At 37.1% G+C, this 20,549-nt stretch overlaps 1 protein-coding gene across 1 annotated transcript in view; it reads left to right on the top strand.

Annotated features, from left to right (window-relative positions):
• Positions 1-20,549, top strand: part of AGY1 (Albino or Glassy Yellow 1) — a 263,590-nt gene that overhangs the window by 51,909 nt on the left and 191,132 nt on the right. The window contains exon 4 of the mRNA XM_089791085.1: positions 18,745-18,951. Within this exon, the coding sequence (XP_089647211.1) occupies positions 18,745-18,951 (207 nt within the window). The remainder of the gene's footprint in view (positions 1-18,744; positions 18,952-20,549) is intronic.

Below are 20,549 nucleotides of genomic sequence, written 5' to 3'. Positions count from 1 at the left end.
AAGAAATGGCAGTGTACGACTGCTAGAATTCACCTTCCATACACCAAAGAACATGCCCAACAAAACAAATTGTAGGCCCAAGCTGAAGTGGCGTCTACCTTCCTCCTGAATACTGTTCAAACTACTGACAAATCAATACCCAATGCTGTTGAGGGTTACGTCCCAGCCAGCAATTACCCTGGGGTTTGCGTCCCAGAATGCAAATCGCTCAAGCAGAGCAAATCTTAAAAGAAGTGTTTGAAAAATATGCATAATCATGAGAAATGGCACCCATCTCCTTATAACCCCTTGCAAAGCAATTCGAACCCTAAAGTGACCCCCAATTGGCGTTGGCTATAAAAATGAATTAAATCTTATTTTAAAGTGACCAAGTCACTAGAAAATGACCTTTTCCACAATAGTAATAAATCCGCTCACCGAATTGCCCTGAGACCAAAGAGGAAGATTTAGAGAATTTGAAGACCTTTCCAACGAGCTATCATAACATGGGATACGCATCCAGATGAGGCCAAAATTCCCTTATTACTCCAAAATGGCTATTAACTTAGCCTTATTTAAAAATTAAACGCTAACTTAGGAAATATTAAAAATATAACCCAAATAGCCACAAACTGCCCAATTGACATCACAAACCATAAAATCATCCTGTCACCTGTCTGTGACTGAAGTCGGAAATCAAGGATCCACTGGCAGTCTCATCCCTAAAATCTAGGGATGCTCCTAAAATTTAGGAAACAAGCCCTATTCCTCTGAAACTGAACCCAAAGGGTCATCTCATGGAAACCCAGCCTTGGGCATGATCATACCTCCTAAAAAGTAGGAATGAACCCCATAAATGTAGGAACTGCCTCCTAAAAACAAGGAACGTCACCCAACTGATCAATACCCACCAGAAAACCAAGTCCCCAACATTGAATAACCATACTGGGTCTCTATCCAACCTTGTCAGCCTACAAGACCCCATAATAAGCTGACTCACATGTCTCTGTTAGACTGAGCTAGAGTGGGGACATGACAACTTCTCCTTAGCAACAGTTAATACAGTAGCAGAAATGACAAATTGTATACCTTAGCACAATTTGCCATGCAATCTCAGAATAATTTTTAGAATTGAATCTACAATACTTCAGTTGTAGATCTCAAACTCTGATACTTCAGCAAGGGCACAAAAAATTAGAACTTCAAAAATGTCACAAAAAAAATGACAAAGTAAAGTAAGATAATCAAATAATTGGATGCTTTACTTATTAAATTGGTTCGTATTTATAATCTCCAAACGACACAAGTTTCCCAAATGAACTCCACTTAAGAAGCTTCCTCATCACAACATTAAAATATAATATAGTGCCATTATAATATAGTTTATTAATTACTTTTGGCTCCCAAAAATAACCTTTTCCACCGTAACATAATATTTTGACTCATAATGCTACTGTTTCTTATGCTCGCGATTTAAAATTTTTTGACCTAGTTCCAATGCACTATGATATTGAGGTGATTAGCATACAATACCAACAAAAATAGCAACCTTAACATATTTAGATGAATAATAATAATAATTCAGCCGTCTTGTGGAAACAACTAAAAAAACATCATAATCAAAATTTGACAACACTAGAGTGATCCTGATGAAGAAAGATGATGAATGAACTTGACAGGGTGACCCACTATAAATAGACGCTCCCTCCAAGATTCTTGGAGCCCAAACCAAAAGCCCAAAATAAAAATTGAGAGCATCACTCAACTCCTCTAACTCAATTGAGCTCATTGGGACCAATAGTTTGATTTACTATAAATAGTAAGTGCGTCAAATGGAGCCAAAACACACCATAGGCTGCTCGAAAGCCTATAACCCCAGAACTGAGACCATCAAATCCCATTTTCAACTCACAAGGGTTGCAATGGTGAACTGACCAAGCCAACTGCAGAGCTTGCAAGAAATGGGGACATTATACACCATTTGGTGCCCCTATTGTGGGATTTTACCTTGTACGTTTTCCAGTCCCTTAGATCCTCGTGGTATCTTGTTGGACACTAATAAGGTTAGCTTATCTTGTCTTATCTTATCTACTTTGCACTAATGTTTTCTAAGGACACATTATATTACCACCCCTTTGCGAGAATGCAGAGGATTTTGGAATTGATTCCCCCATCACCTTATTTCTACACCCTAAGAGATGCAACTTGGTGAATAATGTTCAAAATTTGGAAAAAAGAAGACTTGAGAAACCAAAAGGAATTATTGCTCTCCCATGAGTTGTGACATACTAAGGCCATACAATAGCTTCTCTTCTTTGACCCTCATTTTCCCATGAGACCCTTTCTTATGTTGCGAATCAATAAGGGGTATGGTTTACCAGCCCTCCTCAAGTGTCAACATTCTAGGAACCATTTCCAAGATACTTTGTCCAAGTTGATTCTTATGGATACACTTATTAGACTAACTATTTTCTATGGTCCGATGGTGTGGGGTCCTTCACTGTTGGATTCCGATTGGGCTTTTGTTATCAGGTTCAGATTCTCCTGTTTTGACACATCATCCGGTGCAAGCAATCCATCCCGCACAACATTATTCTTGCGAAGTTTGAGGCCCATCCCTTTAGGCTTAAGGTCATCTTTGATTTGGTCTGGTACTTTCACCATCCTTGAGACTTGGCGATTTGGGTGATAGGCATCATAGATACCCTTACCTTGTTTATGGTTCTTTGGATTCCGTCACTATTTTTGTTGTCTCATCTAGTTGGGCTCATGGTTGGTTTGTTGAGGTTTTAACCTTTCTTCAGTCCATTGGGATTGATATGGATCGCCTCCCTCCTTTCTATTATTCTCATAATGCTTGCGTCATCTTCCTCCTTGGCAGGAATTGAATGTGTACATCAGAGATGACATATATCGAGTTATGGCTTCATGATTTTGCCAAATATCCTTAGGTACATTAGGAAGTTCTAATTAGGTAGAAGGATTATCAAATCTATAAACAAATAGCCTTACATTCACTAGATATCCTTGTACAACTTGTTGCATCAATTTATGGATTCATTACTTGCCAAATTTTCTTGGGTACATAAGGAAGTTTAAAAAAGGTTGAAGAATTATCAACTTTAAAAACAAATTGGCTTATATAGAGTCATAATAAAACAGTATAATATACTTATGATTAAGGATTGTTTGTTAAGGGTTTAGGCAGAGAGGCATAGCGAAGGGATGTGTTAGTTGGTTCTCTTAACGAACCAAGGATATATTTAAGGACCGGTAGGCATGAAATGATATATGAACTATTTTTGGAATTAAATGAAGAAACTGTTTACTTGGCATTAATATGGTAGCAATTCTGTTACATATTGTAGATGGTATTGAGCATTGGTAGAGTAGATATATGTACTAGTAATTCTTGGTATAAGTCATCTACATTTTTGGCGTCGTTGCCTAGTATTGAACTTGCAGGTCTTATGACAACAAAGGCAATGGAGTAATGGGTTGCCCATTCCTCCAACAAGTACTAGTCACAAACAGTAACATAGAGGAGGATGAAGTAACAAGGGAGGATCAAGTAAATAGGATCTGGTGTAGGCGCGGGAAGTTTCAATCAACTAGTATGTGCATAAGGAAGCCTACGAGAGAGTGGTTCCTAAAAGCATAGTATGAGTTGAACCCTCAATCTCATCAGTAGTGTATGATCTCCTTGGACAGATACCTCAACTGCTGGCATGGTACCTAGTACAATTGGAGGAAAGAGCCAAAGTACAACGTGAACAACGAAGGCAAGAAGTACTCCAACAATTTTCTGAGAGGAATCAACGTGAAACTCGAGAGGGATATTTCAAGACATAGGATGCCTAGGCAGCAAAACAATTGATACTCCTAATTCCAAATGAAGATCCAAGGCGATTACTAGAAGAAGAAACTAAGGGAGAGGTTTCTCTATGGTGGGCCTTACGTACTAGGGAGCAGGAGGAAAGTCATAGCGGTTTGAAAGGTCTTGCTGGTCAGTCAAAGGTATCAAGAAAAATAGAAGAAAACTTAATTGGAAGCACAATAAGAGGAATAACAAACTTGATGATCTCGTAAGAACTAGAAATAAGGATTGAGTGGGCAAACTTAGAAACACTAGCACATGGGAATACCGCTCAAACCACAAAGTAAGCTCTAATCACATAGAAGAAGCACAAGGAGTGGGAGAAGTAACCTTGGTGGGAGAAGACAATCAAGGAAATAGTCGGAGAACTAAGATGGATGGAATAGTAGGAAAATAAAAACTCCCCAGAATCACAGGTGACTGGTCAGATGATCAAACACGTCACTATAAGACATGTATAACTATATGGAAAGCAAATGGAGAAAACAATCAGGCTGAGTGGCTAAAAGCATTCTCGGCCACCTTGAGGGGGATTGCCATTGCCTGCTATACGGAGTTAAGGCTGGCAAGAAAACATGGAAGGATCTCCAGAAGACTTTTGAAGAAGAGTCTAGATTATTACAAGATAATGATGAGATAGTTACAAAAACATATTACTAGACATGCCAAAAATAAATTAGTACGAGCCTACAACAGGAGGATGACAAAATTAATAGGCAAATTTGGAAAGCAAACCAGTGGATGGATTGGAAAGAGATGGTTTATTGAACGGTTAACTCCATCCCTACTACTGAAGATGAAAGTGGTACCACCATCCTCCTATGCTGATGTTTGCACACATGCCATGGACATCGAAAGCGAAAATAAAACCTCAAAAGCAAGAAAGCATGGGAGTGACAATGACAGTACAAAATGAAAGAGTGGGGAAGAATCCAAAACAATCCAAGCATTACGGAGGGAGATGATGCGAATGATGAAGGAGATGGCGGCTGGAAGGGAAGGCACAAAAGAAGGGAAGGAACTTTGGTGCACAGACTGCCAGATGGATGGACACACAAAAGCCAATTGTCCAAAGAAGGCATTTTGTGATATATTCTATATATTAGGACATTCCATTAAGGAATGCCTTTATAACTTGAAGGCAAGGAACACCCAAGTATTCTTCACTCAAGGTGAACAAGCCACACCCCTCTCTACAGCTTTAAGAAACACAAACATGGAGGCATTACTACGAGGGTATTGTAGCAATCATCGGGGAAGTACTAACAATAGCAATTCTAATACACCTCAGAGCCGCATCCAGTATGATACCAGGGGATGCCCTATGATCCAATGTAGAAGATGTAATGAATGGTGCCATTTTGCTTGTGATTGCCAAAGTGGAGGGATTCTATGCAATTGGTGTAGACTTGGCAATCATAAGGATGTTGACTGTCCTAGACAAAAAAGTGTAAACATGCTTGATACCTTAGAACCAAGGAGGGAATTCTTGGCTACTACAAGGACCCAAGCTAGGAAACTCACTTACCCTAATGCAAATGCGGAGAAGGAAAAACTAAGGGAGGCAAGGAGAGATATCTAGGAGGTGAGTACCACAAACTCCCTTCTTCTAAAATCAATATCATTAACTAATATTTTGCAATGAAAGTTACAAGCCACAATATTGGTGAGGATAGCAGATCTGTTAGAAATCTTACCCCAATTGAGGGAGGCTATAACACAAGGAGGGAGTGATTAGGAGGAGAAACCCGAGGGAGGAGAAAAAGAGGAAGTGAAGGGAGGAAAAGACACTAGTAATTTGTTCACAATAGGGGCAGGGAGGACACCTGCTGTTGTAGAAATGGAAATAATGGGCTGTAATCTAACAAACATTATTGTGGACAAAGGATCTAGTGTTAATGTTCTTCCAAAAGCAACTTGGAAGGTATTGGGAAAACCAACCCTCTGGCTGCCCATATTTCAGTTGCTAGGGGCCGACTAAACAAGAAATTATTTTAGTTGATGGGACATAAAGTGGCAATTGGTACATAACAATTCTTTCTCGACTTTGTGGTCACTGCTTTAGAAAAGAAAGGTTATGATGCATTGTTGGGGAGAGGCTGGCTTGTTACACCCAAGGCAAATCATATTTGGAAGAAGAATACTCTTTTTGTTGAAGCAGAAGGATGAAAGTATGTAATTGACCTTTGGAACCAAACGGTGAGTCAAGAACTGGCCTTAGCTTTAGAAGAATGTGACAAAGGTGAAGGAGTAGAACCTAACGAATAGTGCATATTACGGCTAGAGAATTGCTCGGAAGACAAAACGATTTCCATTAGTGGGCTGTTTCATTTGCAAATGAGAGATTACGAGGTCTTCCAACTGGAATGTCACATGCTGCAAATTTAGGAAAAAAAACCTCTAGAAGAGTATCCAGGACATTATGGGGAGTACAAGGAAGGTACCACCAAACTAGATGACACTCCAGCCTACCAATTTGAGAAGGACAAAGAAGTAAAATACGAACAACCTAAACTGAGAAGAATGAACCTTGGGGAAGATCATCCCAAGGAAATCCTCGTTGGTGATGACTAAGACCCAGTGTTAAAAACATCAGCCTTCAAAAATCTTTTGGAGTACAAGGACATATAAGGACCTGAAGGGCGTACCACCATAATTATGCATCCACTGAATCCCCCTTATACCAAAAGCTAGGCTGGTACATAAAAGACCCTACGAGATGAATAAAAACTATGTAGCTAAGGTACAAGAGGAGATAGCCAAGATGTTCGATGTCGGTATCATTTTTAAGGTAGAAATTAGTGAATGTGTCTCTTATAGTCATATCCCTGAAAAAGGAAGGTAATTAGATTTGGATTTTCGTAGGTTTTAGATATGTGGACGCAGTAACTGTGAAAGATCCCTTTCCAATTCTGATCACAGATAGCATTAAAGAAGGAGTGGTGGGCCATGAAATGTACTCCTTTATGGATGGGTTTTCAAGGTATAACTAGATTATCATAGTTGGATAGGATAAGTTGAAAACCATGTTTATATTGGAACATAGAGTGTACGCTTACAACCAAATGCTATTTAGTTTGTGTAACACACGAACCACCTTCCAAAGGATTAAATTCCATTTCTTTAATAGGATGCCAATGGGGAACTTCAAAGCTTTCTTAGATGATTGGTCCATCTATAGTGGAAAAGAGCACCACTTGAAAGCACTGGGAGAGTGCGTGAAGAGATGCTGACGGGGCATATTGGCTCTAAATTTGAAGAAATGTTGGTTTGTGGTCTCGCAAGGCAGATTCCTTGGCCAGATAGTGTGCAAGTAAGTACTGAAAGCAAACCTGAATACAATCATGTTATCGTTCATATGGAGAGGCCTACAGATGTAACTAACATCAAATCATTGCTGGGGTATGTTGGATACTACAGAAGGTTCATAAAGGGAATTGTACAAGTGTCCTTTCCATTGGAGAAGCTAACTAGGAAGAGAGAACCATTTGCTGGGCAAAAGGAGCAAGAGTAGGTATTCCAGGAGCTGAAGTCAAGATTGGTAGGAGCACCCATCCTAGTGTAATTAGATTGTAATAAAGAACTCCATGTCCACGTGGATACCTCTAACTATGCAACTAGGGCTACACTAGCCCAGGAAGGCTGAGAGGGATTGGACCATGCAGTGTACTTTGCAAGCTGACTACTATCAAAAGTAGAACAACAGAAAGAGAGGCACTAGGTATGGTATATGTTATCCAAAAATTTAGACACTTATTAGCCACACCATTCACATTTTTTTTTGACCATCAAGCTTTGATGTACTTGGCAAACAAGCCTGTTATACAAGGAAGGGTAAGTGGGTGGCTAATCCTCCTCCAGGAGTTTACTTTGAAAATCATAGTACGTCCCAGTTTGAACCATGTGATTGCAAATCAATTGTCTTTGATACGGTTAGGGGAGCCTGCAAAGGAGGGAGCAAATGAAGACTTTCTTAATGCACATTTGTTCCATACTGCAGTATTACCTCACCGACATGAAGGAATTGGCCATTATTTATCAACTTCTACTTTTTCGAGAGACATGCTAGTTTTTGAAATGAGACAAATTAAGTCGAAGAGTAAGACATTCAACTTATCAACGGATACTATACACAATGGGACCGGATGAAGTGTTAGGAAGATGTGTAATGGAGGAGATTCTAGGAGTACTCAAAGACTGCCATGAAGAAATCATAGGAGGCCATATGGGACTTGATGCTACAACACGCAAGGTGTTATTAGTTGGACTATGGTGGCCTACCTAACATATAGGTGCTTAGGAGTGGGTATTAAGTTGTGACATATGACAAAGAGTAGGAAAACCCTTGAAGAGGGATTTTAAGCCTACGTTTCCATCACAACCACATGGGTTATTTGAGAGATGGGTATTGGACTTTGTAGGACCTTTGAAGGTAAGCAACATGCATAGATGCACATATGTAATAGTGGCTACTTAGTATCTCACAAATTGGGCAGAAGCAAGGGCTTTTCCTGATAACACAACATTAAGTATGACTAGATTCCTTTACAAACAAATAGTAACCCAATTTGACATACCTCTTCACATTATCAGTGATAAAGGAGTACATTTTATAAATCAAGTGATTCAAACTATGAAAATCAAGTTCAAGATCTTCCATACACTTTCCAGTCCATACTATCCTTGGGCTAAACAATTAGGCTGAGGCCACAAATGAAGTAGTGATATTCATCTTGTACAAGAAATGTGGGGTGGAACAAGATGATTGGGAGGAGAGGCTTCCAACAATGTTGTGGGCATATGGGACCACGTGTAAAGCCACAACGGGGCAAACTCCATTGAATTAATGTATTGGCAAGAGGCTGTGATGCCAACAAAATACACAGTGCCAAGCTTGAGGGTGGCAGTTGAGCATAGACTAGGAGATACATAAAGCCTGAGGCAGAGGTTCAACATGTTTCTAAAGCTGGATAAAAGAAGGATGAAGACAAAATGGGCTACCAAGGTAACAAATAATAGAAGGAAGTTTTGGCATTGCAAGCATTTGCGGAGAATGAATTTTCATTTGGGACAACTAGTACTTAAATATAATGGCCGAAATGAATTACAACTAGGAAAGTTTAAGGTCCGTTGGTTGGGACCTTACAAAATAAGGGAAGTTGGAGCAAACTGGGCAATAAAGTTATCCACTCTAGACAACAATCGTCTAAAAGATCCCATAAATGGATCAAAGGTAAAGATTTATAAAGAAAGAAAAAAGACTTTTCATATTAGTTCACTAGAACTAAAAGGGGGACCAAAAAAGACACTTTTTTAGAGAGTGGGAAAGTTGAAGGAAATAATAAGAAAAATAGAAAAAAAAAGCACTAGCAAAAAGACAAAGGAATAGAAAAAGCAATAAAAGAATTGGGAAGCAAATAAGGAAATTTAGCCAAAGCCTATAAATTCACTGTGGAGTACGAAGGGAAGAGAACAAGAGGCACCACAATGGGCGCCATATGCACAAAAGGAAGGGCAGACCTACAAAAGGCTATGTACGAGAAGAAGATGTAGTTTCCTTATGGTGTACAAAGGCGAGTGTCTGAGAAGAGTACACAGTTTTTGTATAGCGTACGACTATTTGGCATTCGACTAAATAGAGGATGTAGGATTACATTACCATACGAAGACCATTGTATGGGATGAACACAAGGCTATTGTACGACAAACAACCATACATTGTATGACATACAAACAAAAGAGAAGGTAGTGACCAACAATGACATTGTATGAAGCAAAAGATCAAAGGAAAAAGGCAGGGTGATCGTATAGAGGAAAGGTGACCATATGACTCCACACGTCACAAAATTGGGGAAAATTTTCATGCAAAGAGAGGATATGCGATGATAAAAGGACATGCAGAGGACAATAACTCGCAAGTGGCGAGAATAACTGGAAAGAAAGAAGGGGAATTTAATCAATCTAGTATGGTGAAAACTAGTATGGGCAATTCCAGGAAGGGCACAATCACAAATTTTGGAAGAGATAAGAGGCTATAGGTAAACAATATGGCTTCCTCCAAGAAGAAAGGGAAAGAGAAGTGTAGTGAGAAGACTACAACAACCAATATTACATTGGAGAGCATTTTTGGAAGTGAGTGTCGAGCTTAGTGGGAGAACATTGAAGAGAATCGCATGTTGAAGGAGGCATTATAGAAAGCAGAGGTAGATAAAGTTATCTTTATGCCCATTTTTGAAATGAAAGAATTTGAGCCTGTACTTAGAACAAGGATTTTTGGGTTTGATAAGAAATGACACAACTCTGTAACCTAGTACCTTCAACAAAGAAGTGCAATTTCTTATTTTGCAAAAGAGGCGAGCAAGGTATTTGGGGTTCCCAACTGAGGACAGGACCCAACAAAAACCCCAACTAAAATGACAATGGAAGAAAAGAAGAAATAGCTTGGACTAATGTGCAGGGATGATCTTACAAATAAAGATTGGGAGAGCATTTTGAGTAAAAGTAATATTGGGGTTTGAAAAAAACATTCATAGCTAATGCCTAATGGAGATGTATTTTGGATTTGGTCAAGAGTAAGCTTATAGGAGGGAGTTGAACCTTCGACATAGCCATATGGATGTTGCCCTTGGTAAATGGACTTAAAATGGGAAGGGTGTATAATTGGGCACAATTCTTAGAATGATTTAAAGAATTTTTGGAGCTACAGCATAAAACCTTCGACATGCTCACCATGCCATAACCATGTTTTTGTAAGCCCTCTGAACATAGGTAGCTCTAGAGCATTGGAGAACATTTGTTCTTGCAAACAATGGAACCATATAGGCCTGTAATGATATATTAGCTGCATATGGATGCATTTGGTGTTGGAAGTGGTGAACCTCAAAAGAAAATGGTAAGATGAGAAGTTTTCATTCATACACAAAACATAGAGGAAGAAGAAAATTTGAACAATGATGGAGCACTAGGTGAAGATACAGGTACAAAAGATTCGTCTTTAAGTTCTCACAGGAATGAGTTTTGATTGCCAGATAACACTTTCAGATGAATGCTCAGAGAAGTATTCCTACTAGTTGAAGAAGGCACATTGCCAAGAGCTGTACCACAATAGGCTGATATTTGAAAGGAGAAACAGGTTCAACACATAGAAGGAGATTCAAGTCGTAGGAGTACAACATAAGACATCTGTACGACAACAAAAAGCATACGAGGAATATAAACAACAAACCATACGGTCGAAACAAAAGAAGGTACACGGACAGAAGTAACTTATATCTATACAACTAAGATGTAGGAGGATATGTAGGAAATAGTCGATGGTTGTACAAGGGAGGAAATCGGAGATGACTGTATGAGAGAAGATGTGGAGCATAGCCATACAAAGGAGATAGATAGGGGTGTTTGTACAAAGGAGATAGGGTCTGTGTAAGGAGGAAGACAATAGCCGTACAAAATTGGGGTAGGAAGTTAGTTGTACACCACTACCAAAAGGAAATGAAGGAATATGTACGAGAACCAACCGTACAACACAAACAGGAAGAGCATTGGCATTTTCAGATTGGGGAGCTAAACAAATATCATTCACAATATCTCAGTTGTCCTCTATTGCACAATTAGTTTTGACAGAGTAGGTATCCCAGGCTAAGGTGGTGGATCTCTGATCCTTCAAGAAGGCACCACATACCATCAGAATCACAACCCCACAAGGAATATAGACAATGCGGCCAATTGCCTTAGTGGTTGCACTGATAGAGACTGGAAGGACAAAGATGCAACAAAAGATGGCTAGCACTAGCCACCTAGAGAATAGCCCCAGGCATGGAGGAGAGGAGGATGAGATAGACAAGTTATTGGAGAAATTCCAAATGGGAGTAAAAGAAGTACCCTCACCCTCACACACTTTGATGCATACAAGAGGCGAAGATAGGATGGAAGCAAAAAGTGAACATAGAAAAGGTAAGATGGAAAAGAAGGTACTTTCATTTGGGGAGAGCTGAAAGATTCTTAGTAGAATTATAGGACATATGACAAGCTACACAGGAAATAATGAGCGCAAAGGAGTCCGATATGGACACAATAGTGAAGGCAGAAAAACCACTCTTAAAGTTTATGTAGGATGAATATAATGAAGAGTGGAGCACTCTGATGGGAGGTGGAATCGAAAAGGAAGAAGAAACAGAGAAATGGAAGACATCGTGCATTGTGGAAACACACATAGGGCAGTCACTCCTTGTGTAGTTGTTAGTATAGATGGAGAGTGCAATCCAGGACTACTTTTCTCGAGCTCCAACAAGGAAAGGAGGAGGTAATAAAGATCAAAGAAGAATGGGCCCTCCTAGAGGCAAAGATGCAAAAGTCTGAAAAAGAATGGGAGTTGGAGAAGGTGACTCAGGTGGAGAAATTAGCACTAGCAGGGAAGGATCAGATGGGCACCTTGTGGCTACTTCAGACAACCCAGGCCAAGCAGCTGGTAGCAGAATGAGACTTGGGGCTCTTAAGGCAGCAGTAACACACCTCTATTTCAAGGACGTCTTCCCACCTTGCCTCTTTGAGTGTGGATTGACTAGTTCATTTTGTTTTAGTTGTTTGGAAGATGACTACTTTTGGGGGGGATAATGTATAGTCATAATAATAATATAGTTACGATTAAGGATTATTAGTTAAGGGTTTAGGCAGTTAGGCATAGTGATGGGATGTGTCGGTTGGTTCTCTTAACCAACCAAGATTATATTTAAGGATTGGTAGGCATGAAATGATAAATGAACTATTTTTGGAATTAAATAAACTGTTTCCTTCACATTAATATGGTATTGATTCCATTATATATTGTAGATTGTATTGAGCGTTGGTAGAGTAGATATATGTACTGGTAATTCTTTGTATAAGTCATCTACAACTTACATTCACTATATACAGGAAATTTGCATCAAAGGAGTTGAGTAAGTCATCTGAGACAGAAGTTTCTTCTTTTGTATCATTTGAAAACTGTTGTTAAGCAGAAAGGAGCATTCCATTCTACCGTTGTAGCAAAGAATCAGAAGGTTCTGTTCTTGCAAAAGGTTCTAAAGGCTATAGCTTATGGAGGATCTCATTGGAATCTTACTTTTTTGAAACTGCTACCAAGGTTCTTGAAATATTAGCATCCATTGTTCACATGTTTTGCAAAATTGATGGTGACAAGCTTTGTTGTATTTCATGATTATAAGGTTTGTAACTGTTTTAAAGAAGCTATTCAGAAGGAATTCAATAATGTGGAAGCATATCACATTGAAATATGGGGTATTTGTAATTGAAAATGAAAGATGCAATATTCATTTACATGAAGCAGTGTGCTATTTGAATAATACATTCTTATAACATGGTAAAAGAATCTGATGATGAAGCGAGATTTATGCAGCCATTGGAAACCTTGTTCTTGATCAAGGAGTTGCCTCTAAAATTAGAGAGCGGCTTAGGGCATTTAGGAATGGATGGGTTATTGGGAACCCAGTCAGATATAGATGATAGGGAGAACATGCATGGAGACAAGTGCTGTCAATTCTATGTAACAAATACACCTGAAACAATTTTTTTGCAGTTTGAATCTTGAATTAGGAAGTGCATCAGCCTGTAAGGATCTAGAGAAGTTTTGAGCAAGCTCAGTCAAAGAAATGAGGATAAGTTGTTATTGAGAAGGTTGGGGCTACTTGTTTATGTCACAAGAATTTGCAAATAATTATTATAAAATCAGAAAAGATGCATCTGCTTTGAAGAACAAGAAGCTTCAGCATGTTCTTTAACACTCTTCTGATGAAGATGATCCTGAATTCATTTATAATCAGCTGGAGGGTGAATATATGGTGTTGGTAGCGATGATAACATTGAGTGATGTGCTTTTGACAATTTTAGAGGTTTTTGATGTCACAAGTACTCTTTTAGCCCAGAGTGAACTTCAATTATCTGACATGTATGAAATATGAAACTCTTTGGAAATGTGCATCTATTCGTTTTTGGATTAATAATCTAAAATGAGGCATATTTATTTTAGTTAAACTTCAGTGGTTGATTTTGTAAGCAATAAATATTTCATGATTTTTCTCTCCAAAATTTTTTGTGGATCATTTTGTAAGGAACAAATATCTTAAAAATTTCATCGTCTAAGAAATCCAAAGCAGAACCTTAGTTGTCAAGCACATTTATATGATTCATATATGTTCTGACATAAACATCCTTTGGTTGTTTTAACTGTTGTATACCGACTTCGAGCATGATGTCATTGTCATATGTACTATAACTTACTTTTAAACTGATTATTGAGACAATTTCTAAATGTATAACCTTTGCTGGGTACCTGGCACACAAGACTTCTTTCTTTTCCTGTTTATTTTCTTCTTTCAAATCTTTGAACATTCTCACCATATCTGCTCTGAAGGTTATTAATAGAGGTTTTTGTGGACATTTTCATAATAAATTGTTAAATTGCTTTGGTTTTTTCCTTTATTTCCACTTTACATATTCTTTCTTCAGTCATAGGCATCATTTTAAGCTACCAGTGGAGCAGTCTTCATCTTGGAGTTGTACTTCATTTGTAAGCTCTTGATGAACAGGCTCTTCTTCAACTGTCAGCAAGAAGATTCTATTGTTTGTATATAAATTTCCACTATTCAAATTCTTTCTTCAGTCATAGGCATCATTTTAAGCTGCCAGTGGAGCAGTCTTCATTCTTGGAGTTGTACTTCATTTGTAAGCTCTTGATGAACCGGCTCTTCTTCAACTGTCAGCAAGAAGATTCTACTGTTTGTATATCAATTTCCACTTTTCAAATTCTTTCTTCAGTCATAGGCATCATTTTAAGCTATCAGTGGAGCAGTCTTCATCTTAGATTTGTACTTAATTTGTAAGCTCTTGATGAGCTGGCTCTTCTTCAACTGGCAGCAAGAGGATTTTACTGTTTGTATATCCATTTCTCTAAATTCCCGTGTGTTTTGAGGAACTCATTCTTTTCTTGTTTTGTATTATAGACTTCCACAATTCCTTGTCAAAGGCCTTTTATAACTATCTCCATGTACCTATTGGTTCATTTACTTTTGAGTTTTGCCTTGACCAATCATCAACAATCTCCACAAGGTTATTCGAAAAGAGGTTACTCAGTAAGTTTTGTTATGCTGACAATTTGTGGTCCTTATGATGTGATGTTGAGCAAGGTTCTAATTGCCATTGACTATTTACTTTGGCATTTTTATATTAACTTCCAACAGGCATAGGGTTTTCCACAATTGTTATTGATTCATTTTTGTATTATTGCTTTCCTTTCACGAGCATGATGCAATACCTCTCTTACTGTAGCCATATAGGCTGTTATATCTTCAATGTTGTTGATTTGAGTATGACTTGCAGCCACTTCTTCTAAGGTTTTGCTTGATGTTGAGATTTTTCAGTTATAAACTCATAGTTGTTTCTCCATTGTTAGCTCTGTTTTTGGGGATTGGCTTTCCATTGTCTTCCACTACAGGATCCACCAATGATGTCTGGTTGGCACGAAGTTTTTCTACAAGTAGTTATTCGCTTCTGCTACGTCAATCACAAACTATTGCATACTCATTATAATCTCCAATTCGTTTTTTTCTGCCATTTTTTTCTTGTGGGTCCTTGTTGACATCAATCTAGCATTTCATTTCCTCTCAATCTCTTGGTATGTTTTGACTATAATAGTCTTTAGTCCTCGTTATACCGTTTCTCCCATTTGGTATCATTAATTCTTATTAAACTTTGGTATAAGCCATTAATTATTGGCTTTGATTTGGCCCTGTCTTTGCCTTATGCTCTTTCTTTATGCTATCCTCATTTAAATTTGCAAGCAGATACTTTTATTAGCCAATAGGCTTTTACATGATGGGCACAGCCCACCGGAGGTGTCTCATGCTGCTGGAAATTGTGTGGAAAACTGTGCTGGAATTATTTGCATTGCCAAAGATAATTTGAGTGTTCTATTGAAGTCAAGATCATTTGTTTGAAATAAATTGTAAAGTTTTCCCTAACCATGAAAAGTATAAGATTTACAATCGAACGACTACTTAAAACCAACTGATTTATATGAAGATTCCAATATGTTCTCTAAAAGACACAATAATGTTGAATGTATTGTCTTGTGTTTGACTTGGAGGTTGCCCCATAATAATCACTATGAGTCAAGATCCAACATTGATGCCTCATTACTAACGTAATCATGACACAACATTGAATTTCTAACATTATTCTAAAGTTAAGTTGAATTAAAGATGAATTAATTTTAATCCTTTGTGTCCCATTCGAGAATAACTCATCAGTGATTTTCTACATTTAAAGAACTTAAATGTGACTTAAGTTGGCAGTGTTTATCCATCACATTTTTTTTGAACTCTAACGACCGACTTTGTATTAAATATCATTTGCAATATGATGTGACATTCTTTTCCAACTTAAGTTTTGGTGTTGTATTCATCTTGACTGAAGCATCTTCTATAGTTGTGGTCAGACATATATTATCGAATATCAGCAAAGTGATAGAAAGGGGCTAGGTGTATTAATTTAATTTTGGTGGATTGGGGCAGCTAGTTTGCCTTGTTTTTGTTACTGGTTTGTAGATTTCCTCTTGCTTGGCTCTTCTTTCCTTGTTGCTCCGTCTTTCCTCGGACACCGTTCGGTGCACCCGTTGTCTGGGGGTTGCTGCTCTATTTCTGGCAGTCCCTTAGGGCCTCTTGTTGGTCTTTTCTTGGACATTAGTAAATTTATCTTATCTAATTAATTTATTTCTATAAAATTATTTAAATTTGGACTAAAATTGCTACAAATATTAAGAGGCCTAAAAGAACATATTATTATATTAAGAAGCATTGTCTATCTCAAAATATGTTATTGTATTAAGAGGGTTCTATATAGATATCATTTCAAGTTCTCTAAAATGGACATTTAACATTGTATAAAATAGTATTAAATCAAAACTAAAAATTAGAAATAATTTATTTTGACGATATTATGGTTGTTTAAAAATATTTGGTTACAATATCATTACCATTATTATTAATATTTATTTGTATAAAAAATTGTTAAATTCATATTAAGAAATATTAAAATAATCGTCCAATTAAGAGTGGTAAAAAACTAAATTGTCCAACTTCCGTAAGTATTGTATTCGAAGTAATCAAAATATTTAAGTTGATGAAGAACAACTTGAAAAACACATACTACTGTGCAAAGGCCAACGAATTATGCTAACCACCAACATATGGACACAAACAAGCCTTGTCAATGGAGCAGTTCATGAAATCATTGATATTGTATATTGACATAAGTTGAAGCACCAGTGTTCCCATGTGCATTATAACAAGATTTGACAGCTATAATGGCCCACCCTAGAAACCAAAAGACTCTAAGGCTATACTTTAGGCAGTTAGAGGCAAATACCAATCACAATTGGATAGGCTACTACTACTCACAAATCCCAAGGTTTACTACTGCAAATTACTATTGATATCAGAAAATATAGAAAGACAAGGCATAATGTCCACAGCCATATTAAGAGTGACATCATTGTATGGACTTCACATTGAACCAACATTCTCTTTCAACAGATATTCCAAAATGTAGAACAACCCATATACAATAAGCAGAAAGATAAAAGAAAACCATTTACAGCAAGTATGTTGCACAAAACAAAGGGTCAATGCACAAGTCATCTTTCATGAATAATTCATTATAGCTCAACTGTCATATATTTTTGCATGTTGACATGGGTTCATCTTGCACCAATAGCTTAGCCATAGGAGGAACTGGGGAAATGTAACGATTCAAAAACACAAAGCCACATATTGTGCACGGTACAAATCTCATGAGTTTTTTGAAAAGGCTGAGACAGAAAACAAGTAGTCTATTATCTAGAAATCATCTCTCTACCTTGGTACAATGGCGACAATCTCAACTATTCTCGCTAAAAATCAAAATACATATTAGGAAAGATATCATTTATGAATCTTTAACAAATTGAAGAGAAACTTGTAAAATAAATATCTAAAAGAAATTGGATTATTTCTTCACACCATCAAAAGGATGTCAATTTATGTCGAAAATTTGTAGCCCTTTCAAGTCTTTCAGTGATTGCAGAGAAAAATAGACAAATATGAGGTCTTCCAATGCATGAATAAGAAATCATATTCAACTGCTAAAATAATCAAACATTTGATATATATTGCACCTCGTATGCTTTTTGATTAGTAGGTTTTAAGAAGATAATCACAATTTTTTTTGCCTATGTTATTTATGAAATCATTGGATGTAGTAAGGAAAAAGGCAATTGATGCATGACACAGCAACTACCTGACCAAAAATGACATGGAAGTTGCTTGCAGGAACATAGAGGATATAGGGTGAGAGTATAGAGAATTGTTTCTCGTTAATGAAAGCAATTTTGGAATAAAATTAAAAAACATTTTATTTTCAGAGAAGTCATGGAAGCAATCAATTAGATACTTCTCATTTTGATGCTAAGGGTATAATAAAATTTGATACTGTTATTTTTACTAGAATGAGGCAGTTCATAAGAGTTGAAATATCTGAACGTTACAAATCTAATTCTAGTATTCATGTGGTTGCCAAGGACAACTTAGATATGTTCCTTAATATACAAGCAGATTTAAGTCAAGCGCTTTGAACCTATACATTAAAATAGATTTAATAGGTTATTGAGACCAGCGTGAAATGTATTTTGACTGACTTATTTCACAATTGTACATAAATATATTTCATTACCTTATTTCTTTATTGCTTGGTGGCTGTCTGAACTTGCTTATATTGTACAAGCTTCTTAATTACGATCATATCAAGATTTGGATATTCTGTCTGTTTCTGGATTTTAACTTTTGATATGCTGACTGAAGGAGCCATGGTTCTTCACAAGGGAGAGATTGCAGAAATGAGGACAGGGGAAGGGAAAACACTAGTTGCAATTTTACCTGCTTACTTGAATGCATTGGCTGCAAAAGGAGTGCATCTTGTTACCGTGAATGATTATCTTGCCCGGCGGGATTGTGAATGGGTTGGTCAAGTGCCTCGCTTCCTGGGACTTCAGGTTGGCCTGATTCAACGTAAGTTTGCAATACAAATATAGATTGTAGGCCTTTGACTAATTTATATGATTTTCTGAATCAATTTGTTAGCATATATTTCCAACAGCCATATTTTGGACAAATGGTTGAAGTTACCTAATTAACTTGTGTTTGGGGGTGTGGTAGCTCATGAGGTACTCGAACATAGTGAAGATAAAATACAATCAAAGATCTGCAACTTCTGTATCTGGAAATATGGTTTTAATTTTGGTGTACGAAAAGAACTTAATTTAGCAATTACTAGAATCTCTCTCATCATGTTGTTTGGGAGATAATATGATGTGTCATCTGTTTTGATGATTATTTCAAGCTCAATGTATATCTCTATTGTGACTGCATATATTTTTCAGAAGTTAGCAAAGCATATATTGAGGACTGATACTTTAACTTGCACTTTATGATTGGCAGTATCCTTGTCTTGACAGTATATGCACTGATTTTCTAATGTTGAAACTCCTAAAATTTTCTTTAAGGCAGGAAGTTTCTGCATTTTAAAGAGGCTCTGTTTATTGTGTTTTTGTCTGTCATCTTTAATCAGATTTCACACGACCATACTAATTCTTCAACATAACCAGTGGATATGAAAGTCTGATTTGTTTAACCTGTGATAGCAATAGGAATCATAATACCAAAAGGTTCTTTTGAATGCAAGAAATAAAAACACAATTTCTCTAAATGCACTTCTTTCTACGTGCAGTGAATCTATGATTGTTTCTTGAGTTTCTTTTCAATTTCTTCATTCAACTGCTCCCGTGTTTAGAATTTTGGAACTAATAGCTTTATCATTAATATTTTTTTTGATGGGAGATATCACTGCTATAAGTGGCCTGCCAGAAAAATGGGGCTCTTCTTACTCATCGTTTGGATCCAACCTATAGCACATAGAATGCGTTTGAAGTCAAGGAAGGCTGCTCAATTTTGTTATCATTCCTATTTGACAACATCAATACATCCAAAGTTCCATAGATCACTAAAAGATTTTGATATAGTCTAAGTTTGTTCTTCTTGCAGATTAACTCGACACATTTGCACGAGTTATAATTTTGAGTGGCACAGTTAAAGATTTTGAATGAATAATTTAAGGTATAGAGTGAATTTTGTGTGTCTTTTCTTAGGCTTATTATGATTTGGTCAGCAGTCTTTTCATAATTTACGTCCACTTTATATAATAGATTAAATGCCTTGGAATTATTCATGTGGAACATGCATTTTAATAATAGTGCCAATGCCAAGTTATACATAAGGGGCCACACGCAAGTTTATAATATCCCAAACAAGATAAGAGAACAAAAATAAACAAATGTGCAATAATAGACTAACAGTCTGAGATTTCAATTATATTCAGATAGTTACAACTGCTTGTTACAACCAAACTGGAGCTCAAGGGACCTTGCACATTCAAATTCTAATGATAGCTCAATGTTGGAAGTCGTGGAGGATGGTGGCACTATTATGTTACTGCTCCGTGATATTGCTATGAAATTGTCATTCTGATGAAGTAATGCCACGGTTGTTGTAGTTCCATTCCATGGAGATCTCTGAGATAATGACCTTGCTGCTATATTTATATCTGATAA

This window comes from Cupressus sempervirens, chromosome 1 (genome assembly GCF_028749045.1).
Source record: "Cupressus sempervirens isolate cs-2001-9-10 chromosome 1, ASM2874904v1, whole genome shotgun sequence".
In the NCBI taxonomy this organism is placed as follows: domain Eukaryota; kingdom Viridiplantae; phylum Streptophyta; class Pinopsida; order Cupressales; family Cupressaceae; genus Cupressus; species Cupressus sempervirens.
Note: the sequence above shows the minus strand (reverse complement) of the source record. Positions and strands in the feature narration are given on the sequence as shown.